Source organism: Octodon degus, unplaced genomic scaffold (assembly GCF_000260255.1).
Source record: "Octodon degus isolate 3935 unplaced genomic scaffold, OctDeg1.0 scaffold00049, whole genome shotgun sequence".
Classification (NCBI taxonomy): Eukaryota; Metazoa; Chordata; class Mammalia; order Rodentia; family Octodontidae; genus Octodon; species Octodon degus.
Genome location: NW_004524625.1, coordinates 1071739 through 1083783, shown reverse-complemented (window position 1 = coordinate 1083783; position 12045 = coordinate 1071739). Strand labels below are relative to the sequence as shown.

Genomic DNA, 12045 nt, shown 5'->3' with positions numbered 1-12045 from the left:
GAGGAGTCATTTGAATAAAACACAGGTTTTGATGTATTACTGAAGCCTTGTAGAGAAGCTTAATCTCACAAGATACTTGCCACAGCACACTTAACACATGATACAAGTATGGATTTGTGGGACCTGCGATTAGTTTCTCAAACTGGCTTTCACTAATAAACATATATAGCTCTACTCGGCCATATCTATATATAGAAGAACAAGTATACATATCATGTAAAAGTTTCCAAAGTGCCTTTCTCTCATTCTTCACAGGGAGCATTCCAACTACTTTAAAAGGAGTATCTTCTAACCAGGAATTTGCTTTTATTCCCAAACTTGGATAAAGCTCTTGTGAAAGCACAACAGGCGGTCTCACCAGATTATGATTGCTAGGATCCATTTTAAAAAAGTCACAATGGACCACTTCTAGTCTTCCATTCAGCTTTTCCCCTAAGGACTTCAAGTGTGGAATAAACTTTTTGTGACTTTCAAGCGCAATCACTGAAGCACCAGTTTCTAGTAATGCCTTAGTCAGGACTCCAGGACCTGGATTGCACTCCATGACTATGTGCCGATGTGCGTTATTTCCCAAGTTCAGCATTTCTGCCAAGATCTCAGCCAATTTCGGGTTGGTTATGGAACTGCTCGAAATGAAGTAGCCAAAGGACGGCCGGCGCAACTTCCTGGGATCTTCATCCGGCAACGGCTGTGGGCAGTAGTCACGGCAAATTGCCCGCCAGTCCTTCCGCAGCGTTGCTCCCAACCTCCCAAAGTAAAAGAGGCCAGCACCTGGCAAAACTGACCTTGTCAACCGCGGAGGAAAAACCGCTGCTGGGCCCCACATCCTTGTCGCAAGGTCCTTCCCAAAGATCACCCAGGTCCACTACTTTGACGAATGCAAAGCACTCTCTTTGAAATATTTTTAATACTAGAATTTTATAAAGAAAGCCATCTGAGGGGCCAGGGAGATGGCTCACTGGAATAAGTGCTTCCCTGGCAAGCGTAAGGGCCTGAGTTCAATCCTGGTTCAGCAAAAAAAAAAAAAAAAAGCCATCTGAACCTAGAGTGTTCTATGTGAGAATTTTTTAAAATTATAAATTCAGTTTAAGAGGTAAGTATTCATATTTTCACATTTGTTTTGGGAACGTGTGGTTTTTAAAGCAGTTTAACTATTTCATCTAAATTAAATTAAGTGGCGTTGAGTTATTTGTAATGTCCCCTTAGTTCCCTCTCAATGTCTGTAGGATCTGAAGTGATGCCTTCTCTTTCCTCCTCTTGATAATGCTGTATGAGTCAGTTCTTTGTCATTAATGAAATGCTGGCATAGGCTTGTTGTGAGGTAAAATGGTTTATTTATCTCACAGTCTAGAGGCTCAAAGTCTGGATGATATAGTTCAGGCTGTGGTGAAGACCCCATGCGGATGGCAGATAGATTTTATACGGCAGGAAAGATAACATCTCAAACTAGCACCCAAGTTTGGGTGGGGCCAGTCTTACTCCTTTTCTAGTAGCCGTCTCTAGAGGAGCACTCAAAGGATTGGTTAAGAACTACCATCTGTGAGCACACCCTTAGTGACCTAAGAACCCCCTACTGCTCCTTGTCTTAAAATTCTACCACCTCTCAACACTGCTATCCTGAGCCCAGTTTTTGAAGGTGTATACAATTAAACTGTTTCCAAATGGTAGCAGTTGCTAATTTGTTTTCAGGCATCAATCTTTATCTCTGCTCTCCCTCTTTTTTCAAATCTATACCATCTCTCCTGTCACTTTTGCAACAGTCCCATTTATTGCTTAGACTGTTGGAATAAACTTATATCAGCATTTCTGATTGTAGCCTTTTTTCTTTTTTCTTTTTTGTAGCCTTTTTTCTGTGTGTTCCATTCAGCTCATTACAAGAAGAAAGAGCTTTCTGAAGGGTAGATGTAATTAAGTCTTTTTGACTTAAAATTTTTTAATGCATTTCTAAGGCCTTCAGGATAAAAATCCTGAATTCCTCCTTCATAGGGAAAGCCATTGATGGCAGAGTGTACATTTGTCTCAGCAGACTCCTGTCCTTCCTGTATTTACTTTACCCCTTTTATCTCTCCCCAAAACATAAGAAACTATCCACTACTATTTGTCTAGAGACATTCTGATATGTTATCTATTTTAAGTTTGAATGCAGCATTCCAGATGGTTGTATTATCAATATTAAGTAGACAAAAAACTGTCTTCTAACTTGTTTGCTGAGGTTATGGTAGTTTTTATTTCACACAATACCTTTTATTTAGTGTGTCTATATACTCACAGTAATATCCAACCTCAAACAGCTTTTATTAGGCCCAGTTTTAATTTATTGCTATCCCAAACCTTATTAAGTAATAGGGGTGCATCTATTTGTTGCCACCACGATACCTAATCAGTTAGCTACCTGATCTCCTGTCCGGTGCTTATCCTAATGCATTTTGTTTCAGCTAAGAAGTTTAGTGTTCATACTGACTAATCACCCAGGTGACTAGATGATGTATATTTCTTTCTTCCAAAACTAGCTAGCCAGTTTGAGGTAAAGCAGTTGTTTCTTTTCTTGTCAGTCCTTTACCTCCTTGTTCCCAGGGGAATCAGGATGTCCCACCTTATTTTTAAAAGCTTAAATACTTCAAAATTTTATTCTCCTGTTGGATTTGAAAGGGGGACTTATTAGCTCTGTCTTGATCTAGCAGGAGCTCTGAAAGTCTATTTGGTTAACACTGAAGATTGGAGGAAATGTGACTCTGTCTGTGTGTTTTAAGCCCCTAAGGTAAGATCAGAAAGCGTCTGGGGCAGTGAGAGCCAAATAGTTGAAGTCATACATTAATTATGGTCATGAATCATTTTTATTTTTAAAGTCTTTACCATTTGACAAGGTTGTTTGCATAGTACAAGTGAAGTTTTAGGCAGCACTTTCACCATTTTAAAGTAACAGGCTTATTTTGTTGATTTCTTCCATAGATTGATAATACTTATACTTTTTAGTAAAAATTGCATGTCTTCTTACCTGAATGGCCTTTAATTAATGTAACATTTTGTTTTGGTATAATTTTTAAATTATAAGTGTAAAAACATCACTGATCGTTAATTTCCCACTGTATCAATAAAAAAATACCAAATCTCTGGGCTGTGCTTTTATATATAGACATTATACATTTACTAGAAAACATAATTTCAGTGCCTTCTTTGTGCTGAATTCTGTACTGAGCACTTAGAATATATACAAGAAGATGAAATTTTTTTTTTTCTCAGATTGCTAAGGAAATAGACAAGGAAATAAATAGGGGCTGTTAAATGTGGTTTTATAATATCATTGTGGTATCACAACAAAGAGGCGTGCTTCCACCTTGTCTGGTATAGGCAGGAAAGGATGTTGTAGAAGTGGCTATACTTGAGTTTCCTCTTTATTATTATTATTATTATTTTTTAATTTATTAGAAATAGAAATTCAAAGTCTTTACTTCTAGGACTACTAACAGATCACCCATGTGTACACTGGACAGGCTCCAAACGTCCACCTCCCCAACTAACTGCTATAGGTTCCCCCATTCCTGAGGCTTGTTCCATTGGTACTATCCAGAAGCCATGTGGAAGTATATGGTGTACATGCGGAGAATGTTTGCTCAAAAGGAAGTCACAAGCTTTGAGCTCCTTCCTCTTGGGGGTATCGAAAATAGAGAGCCTCTTTTAATGAACTAGGAATTTACCTGTTAAAGAGTTAGGTGAACTAACAGGCAGACGTAACAGCTCTTACACAGGTGCAGGAACAAAGAAATAGCATGATGTGTTTGGATAATTGCTAGTAGTTCAATACTGCTGGTAAAATATTATCAAGAGGCTCATTGCAAGTTTGAGACCAGCCTGAGAAACTTAGCATGACTGAAGAATTTAAAAGGACTGAGTATGTAACTCAGTGGTGTAGAGTGCTTGCCTAGACTTGTGAGGCCCTGGATTCAAATCCCTAGCAACACATATACACAAAAAGAATATCAGGAAATGAGACTGGGACTGTAACACAAAAGACCCCTTCACATTTTTTAATGATACCTCTGAAAAAGATTATTACTATCACAGCAGGTAAAGGACACATGTCCACCCAGAGCAAGAGGCACTAGAACTGGAGTATAATCTTTTCTATTGAATTCCTTATGAGTCCTGAGGAAGTTGTTTAATTAATGATCCCATGAGAAAAATAGCTGTGAGAGTTGGCTTTTTTTTTTTTTTTTTTTGCGGAACCGGGGGTTGAACTCAGGCCCTTGCGCTTGCCAGGGAAGCGCTTATTCCACTGAGCCATCTCCCTGGCCCCGTGAGATGGCATCTTTTAGATGACCAGAGACATCCTCAGTAAGTATCAAGCAATTTCCAAAAGTGCATAATATGGCAGGCAATACTTTCAGTGTGTTGTGTCATAGTAATATGGGCAGAGGTATTGGTAATCTTTAATAAAATGGACTTCTCATATATAGTATATGATGACATCCAGGTTAAGATTGATAACCAATTTTTTAAAACAAAGGTAAAATTTACATAAAGTAAAATGTACAGATCATAAATGTAAATTCTGTGAGTCTTATTATACCTCTTAACCCAATCAAGATATGGGACAGTTCCATCATCTGTTCATTTGTTCCGTGTTTTCTGTATTATTCAGTCCCCATCTCACATAGGCAACTAGCCACTCTTGATCAGTAAGAATAGATCATTTTTACCTGTATTTGAACTTTCTGTAAAGGGAATCATACAGAATGTACTTTTTTGGCTTCTGCTTTTCTTCCCCCACTCGGTGTATTTTTGAGATCCCTCTATCTTTTTTTTTGTGCGTCAGTATTACATTACTTTTTAATGCTGAGTAGATTTCAGTATATGAATATACTTCACTTTGCTTACACATTTGGATTATTTTCTGCGAATGTTCTTATACATCTATTCTTGTTGTTTTTTCTGCTCCTTGAGTACATACCTAGCAGTCAAATTGCTAGGCTAGAGGTTAGATGTATGTTTATCTTTAAAAAAAATAATTTTTCAAAATGGTAGTACATTTAACTCACTGGCAGTGCATCTAAGTTCCATTTGATCCACGACCTTGTCAACATTTAGTATTCTCATTTGAATTTTAATTATTTTATCTTGTGTGAAATGGCATCATATTATGATTTTAAATTGTATTTTCTCGATGACTAAAATGTCAAACACATTTTACCATTCTTAGTGGTCATTTTAGTGCTGCTTTTGTGAAATATTTCTCTTACTCCCTTGTTCATTTTTATTTGGGTTATCCTTTTGTTATTGATATATGAGATTTTTAGTATATTTCAGATAGTACTTTGTCAGATAGATGATTTGTCAATATTTTCTACAACTGTGGACTGTCCTTTCATTTTCTTAATGGAACGTTAAATGATCAGACATAATTTTGGTAAAAGTCTAACTTATCCACTTAAAATTTTATGATGAGGTTCTTTTTAATGTTTTCTCTGATAAATATTAGCCTACTCCAAGATTATAAATTCTCCGATATTTTCTAAAATTTTTATGATTTCGGCTTCCATATTTACTATGATCTTCCTCTGTGTGTGTGTGTGTGTGTGTGTGTGTGTGTGTGTGTGTGTATGTGTGTGTGTTGTGAGACAGAGAATGAAATTCCTCCCTTGTTTGTTCAAGATTTCCATACCTTGTTTTAAAAATGTTTGTTTTCTTTACAATTATGTTTCAATACATCTGTTAAAATCAGTTTGCCATGTATCTATATCTATCTCTTTTTATTAATTCCCAAGAGAGAGGAGAGAGAGAGACAGACAGACAGACAGCCATAGACAGAGAGAGACAGAGATCGATCTATTAATATGTTCTTGATTGGTTCCTTTGATGTGTTTTTGTTTGATGTGTGAGATGGGGATCTTGCTCCTTTGGCTAAGCTGCCTTGAGCTCTGTACTTAAGTCACCCTCCTTCAGCCTCCTGAGTAGCTGAGACTAGTTTCATCACTTGTTTAATCTGTTTTTCTAAATCCTTAAGACAGTCTTGTGTTATTTTGATTATGTAACTTTGTAGGAAACCTTGAAGCATGACAGATGTCAATTGGTTTTTCACTGATCCATTTCTCTTCACTGAATCATGTCAGTGAGAGCTTGGTATCAACTTCTTAAATTCTACAAAAGTAAAGCCTGTTGGGATTTTGATTGGGTTTATGCAGCTGTTGATGCCTTTGAGAAAAACTGGTATCTTACTGAACCCTCCGTACATGCATGTGCTATGTTTTTCATTTATTTGACTTTTTAAAATCTTAGTAGTGTTATGCAGTTTCAGGGTTGGGTCTTTCAATTTTTGTTCATTTTATTCCTATGTATGGACTTTGTTTTTAGATACAATTATAAAAATTGTTTTTTAAAAGTTTCATATCCTAATTTTTAGGGCTAATACTGTATATAGAAATATAAATTGCTTTATTTGTATATTGTTCTTGTATCCTGTGACTCTGCTAAATTTACATATTAGTTCTGGTACATGGTTGTTTTATAGATTTCTGAAAATTTTCCACATGACAATCGTATAATCTATGAATAAAGACTGTATTTTGGTGTGGAAATACATGACCTATATTTAAAGATAAAAAAAGCCAAAAAACCATGATTGAAGGAAAAATGAATAGTAACTTTTTTTCAGTTTTCCTTGAAGAGCCTACACTAAGAATATAGTGACTGTACAGATTTTTGCCTAGTGTTTCAGAGCTGTTACTCTGTCTTTTACATCACTTTATAAAATTACTTTTAGAGTTCTAACTGCTTTGATTGAAGCTTTTTAACTGGAATGATTATGAATTTTTTTCTTTGTAAATACCCATATTTCATATTATCCTTGGCAACAAGTACTTTCTTTTGTAACTGGAAATTTATTTAATTTCTCTACTTCTCATTTTCTACATTTGAGCAATAGCATTTGACCAGATTATTTTCTAAGGCCTCTTGCAGACTCTGTGAGTTCTTCATTCTAGCTGTCAATATATGAGAAACAGGCAGATAGGTAGGTATAGAAAGGATGTTGTAGAATGTTATTATTTTAGGATTTATTTGATCACTGATATTTCATTGTAAATATAAACTGAGAAATAATCATTTTGAGTTCATTAGTAATTCTGTCTATCTTGGAAGGTTTATCATTCATATCTGTGGCTCTGTGTTTAGTTTATAATTAACTTATGTAAATTTTTCTACAACTTGTATTTCCAGGCTTCATAGAGCCCAGTGTGCGATTAAACAGACTCAGGTAACTGTTCAGAAAATTGGAAAGGAAATTGAAGAAAAACTAAGACTCAAGTCTACAAGCAATGAGCTGGTAAGTTTTATATATTCATCTGTTTAAAATTCTTGTTTTCTTAAAGGGATTATCATTTTCTTCTTGAATTAATTCTTCTTTTTCCAAAAAAACCTCAGGTAGATGTCATTTTTGCTGTTCTTAATGTTTCACTAAGACATCTCATGAAATTTGAATTGGGGGGGATAACCTTTCTTCTGCTAGTAGGGTAATATACAAAGTGCCTGCCTTGTTCTATTAGATGAAACTTTAGATTGTATCAAGTTACTTCGAAGATAATTAACAGGCTGTTTTATTAATGTCTTGTATATGTGAATTCAGAACATGAACTGTAGTGAATGAAAAATAGCTGCCGGGAGAAAAAAAAATAAACTATAGGGACTAATCTACTTTTAAAAATAGAATTAAAAATTATTTGAATTGAACATAATAGGCTGGTTTGTAGACAGTGTTCTCTTTTGGGAAATAGTCTCTTTCATGAGTTATTTCTAAAGGAATAGAAATCTCAAGCTAAATGAGCATATTTAAAATATTAATATAATTTAGGGTTACTTTATACTCCTCCCAGTAAAGAAAAATTTTTGTCAGTTTTGGAGTGAAGTGTCTGTCTTTGTAAGCAGAATAATAAATTTGACTAGTAAGTTGAGCGTTTCTAAGAGACACATGGCCATGAATAGTTTTAATTGTGCAACAAATTATCATCAACCTGGCAGTGGGCCTTTACATCCACAGACAAAAGCAGAGCGCTTGTTGAAGATAATTTAAGAATTACAGGAAAGCAGCAATGCAGTTAGCACTACATAGATTTCTTTCTCATGGAATTTGAAATTAATATATTAGTTCAAACTATATAAGGTTCTGATTTTGGCCTACAAATGGGAATTTCACATAATTTGACCTAATATATAAAATAATATAGTACCTGGCACCTATTGGGCATATAGCATATGGTAGCTGCAGTAAGTATAGGAATAATTCTTTCATTCACATGGTTTTGTCTATGGAAAAACCTTCCATTTTTAAAACTGTTAAATCACCCACTATAGCTTAGTATTGTAAAGGACTAAAAACCAGACCATAAATATATTGAAGAGAAAGAAAAAATAAATTTAATCCTTTCTGTAGCACACAGAAATGCTGCATTTTTAGAGCCTTTATCCAGGGAGAAATTGCTAGGTTTTGTTTTTCTTGTTTTCCTCTCCAAGGAAGGGAAAGACTGGGAAATTCCTTGTTTCATTACATGCCTGCATGTGCTTTGTCTCAGTATGGAAAAATGTATGTTTAATCCTGTTTTTCTAAAATGTAAGTGGTGACACACGAAGTCAGGTGATAGAATGTAGGAGTTTAAAGAGGTCAGGTTCAGAGGTTCATTGTGTGTGTTTATGTTGCATAGTCAATGCAGGAGAAAATCATTGGAGTGTTGAACTGAAAGTGAACCTAGATATCATCCTGTTTTCTAATAACTGTGTTGAAAACTACCCTAATATATTCTGTTCCCTCTCTTCCTTAATTTTTCTCTTAGTATTTGTTGCTGTCTGTGTTAGCTTTCCAGCATTGTGATGAAATACCTGAAATAAACAACTTGTGAAGAGAAAAGATTTATTTTGACTCACAGTCTCAGAGGTTTCAGGTCATGGTTGCGTGGCCTTATCACTTTGGGTTGTGGAAAAGCAGATACCATGATAGGGAGCACATGGGAGAGAGCTTAGTTCCGGTGGCCAGGAGGGTGGGGTGTGGAGGGGGAGAAAGAGACAAAGGATGGAAGGAAACTAGGCGAGTTTCAGCATCCCCTTCAAGGGCATCACCAGAGATTTTATTCCTTCTCATATGCCCTATCTGCTAGAAGTTCCTCTATCTCTAGTCGTGCCAGTGCAGGTAAGACCTGTTCCATAGCCCCATTTGTGTTCATCAGCTTTCCTATTTCTGGATGCAGTAGCAATTCCCACAGCTTAAAGGAGAAGATGTTCAATTTGGCTTATGATTTCAGTCCATAGTCCACTGGCTCTGAGGCATAAAAATCATGGTGGGAGGGCATTGCTGAGCAAACGCTTAGTTCGTGGTGGCACAGAAGCAGAGCAGAATTCCAGAGTAGAAGAGTGGGACCAGACATAGACCCCAAGGTCCTGGGGACACCTGGATACCCAAATACACCTGGAAGCTTGTCCCACCAATCCCCAGGCAAATTCCAAAGACAGTTAAATTGAAGCTCCATGATAACTACCACATCTTGATATATATATTTTATGTATTTTTTTGTTGCTCTAAACCTTCGAGGGAGTGTGTACCTCTCCCTCATTGCTGTGCCCATAGCCTTTAGCAAAGTCTTTGACTCATAGTAAAGTCTTAGTAAATATATATTAAATTTAAGAATAAGCCTACTTGACATAATGTCTTCTTATATATATATACAATGGGAAAGTGAGATTTGAAGACAGGAAGCAACTTTCCCATAATTACTTGATAAAGAAAGAATGTCATTTACTTGCTTTCTCTCAGGGAATAATGCCATCCATATGTTAGTCACTGTAGGTTTACTCATATTAGAAATTTCTATTGTTATATTTTTCTGATTCCCTTTTTAAATCAATCCAAGGCCAAATCTCTAACCCAAGCATTTCCAACATAGAAAAATTGTTTTTAATTTTTGCCTTAGTAAATATATACGAAATATACAATGAGAAGGCTTCTTCATTAATTACTTATAATTACTTAACTTGAAAGTAGCTCTTATATAAGAAATAGGGTTTATCAGCCAGCCATGAGCCGGTGCTTTATGGGAATGGTGTCACTTCTGGGATGCGGGAGAGTCCTTTGGGCGCTTGGTCCTCCTTTGGTTCTTTTTCTGTTTTATTAGTTCGTGTTTTGTTTTCAGGTGATGCATAATGCCTACATCCCCGCATGTAGCTTGGCACTCGCGCACATCTCACGGCCTTTCCCTTCCTCTTGCCCATCCCTGCTTCCTTTCTCCTCTGGGAAAGATGTAGCTCACTGCCTCCTACTGGCGGTCTTTTCTTTTGCTCTGTATTCATACTTTGGGCTTCTCATGTGAAAGAAACCATGTGGTTAAAAAAAAAAAGAAAAAGAAAGAAATAGGGTTTATATTTGATTATATTCCAAGATTTGGCATTTTGTCACTTTATCAATATTTTTGACATTTTTCCATATTTCTTAAAAATTTTTGCAGCTGTGATCTTAAATTTTTACTTATTGTTTTAGATTTTCTTAAATATCTTCCCTTGTATAATTACATACTTTTTCTTTTCTTCTAATTTTATGGTGAAATATGTTGGTTGATGTTTGAATGTGAATCCCACTTTACATTCCTGAGGAAAACCCTTTAGTCATGAAGAATTATTCTTGTTATGCATATTACTGGATTTGGTTTGTTAAACTTTTGACAAAGTTTTGGATATATATTCATGAATATTGATTTTTTTTCTTATAATTTTTTTTTGTTTTATTGTTGGATAATGTTCGCCTCATCTCACTCTTGGGAAGCATTTCTTCCTTTTCTGTTTTCTGTAAGAACATGTGTTAGAGTTGGAATTGTTTCATAACTGTTTGTTAAGAGTTTATCATGGAAGCCATGTGGGCCTGAAATTTTAAAGGTTTTGAACTTAGAAATTCAACTTTATTAATAGTAGTAAGGTTATTTGGTTTATCTGTTTCTTGGGCATGCTGGTAATCTGTGTCTTCAAAGATCTGTGGATTTCATCTGTGAGATGGTTCTTTCTGGGGGTAGTGGCATGTACCTGTGAGCCCAGCACTCAATGTTAAGGCAGGAGGATCATAAATTGATGAGTTTAGTAACTTAGTGATACTTGTCTCAAAAAATAAATAAAGGGTGGGAAGATTGGGAGGTAACTCAGTGCAAATGCCTTGTATTCGGGTATCAGTACTGGGTTAATGGGGGGTATGTTATAATGGTTATGTTGTGTTTTCTGGTTTTTATCCTAAATTGTATTTGTTTGGTTTTTCTTAGTATATGTTTATATTACATAATAATAACGAATTTTATTGATCTGATGTATATATTTCACATCCTATTGGTCAGTTGTGTATCTTTTAAAAAGTGCCAGTTCAGATATTTTTGTCCATTAAAAGAAAAACTTGTAAATTTATAGGACGTATGCAAAGAAGAGTTTCCATACAAATTTTCATCCAGTTTTTCCATAATATTTTTGTTGTTGTTATACGGTGTTGAGGATCACCAGGGCTTCATGCATACTAGGAAAGCACCCTACCTCAGGCTTACACCCTCACCCACATTATGGTGATGTCCTTCTTTACTTGTGGTACACAGTTAAAGCTAAAATACTAACACTGATATGTTTTTATTATCTGTAAATTCTATTCAGGTTTTGGTACTACTTCCACTAATGTCTTTTTTGTAATAATTAAATTTTTATTTTAGAACACTTTTAGGTGTGCAGAATTACCACAAGGTACAGATACTTATGTTATATACCCTATATCCAATTTCTTCTATTACTGGCATCTTACCTTAGTGTGTTGCTTGTTATGATAATCGAGACTATATTATAAATTAACATTAGCCAAAGTCTCTGTTTCATTCAGATTTTGTTAGATTTTACTTTATATTCCTTTTCTAGTCTAGAATCCCATACACAAAACCATACTACATTTAGTAATCATGCTTTTTTAGGGTCCTGTGTGTGTGTGAGAGAGAGAGAGAGAGAGAGAGAGACCTGGATGGTTTTCAGATGAGATGTCAAGTGTTTTGTAGA

The 12045-nt window shown here is 35.5% G+C and overlaps 1 protein-coding gene and 1 long non-coding RNA gene across 5 annotated transcripts in view; one reads left to right on the top strand and one right to left on the bottom strand.

Annotated features, from left to right (window-relative positions):
- Uvrag (UV radiation resistance associated) overlaps positions 1-12045 on the top strand; it is a 379986-nt gene that overhangs the window by 184561 nt on the left and 183380 nt on the right. For all 4 annotated transcript variants that reach the window (XM_023716656.1, XM_023716655.1, XM_023716657.1 and 1 more), the window contains one exon: positions 7213-7318. In XM_023716656.1, coding sequence (XP_023572424.1) covers positions 7213-7318 — 106 coding nt within the window. The remainder of the gene's footprint in view (positions 1-7212; positions 7319-12045) is intronic.
- Positions 51-883, bottom strand: LOC111817119. Its single transcript, XR_002821380.1, has 3 exons — positions 786-883; positions 359-688; positions 51-285 (listed from the first exon to the last, which is right to left on the bottom strand). It is a non-coding gene; the product is annotated as an uncharacterized LOC111817119 (long non-coding RNA).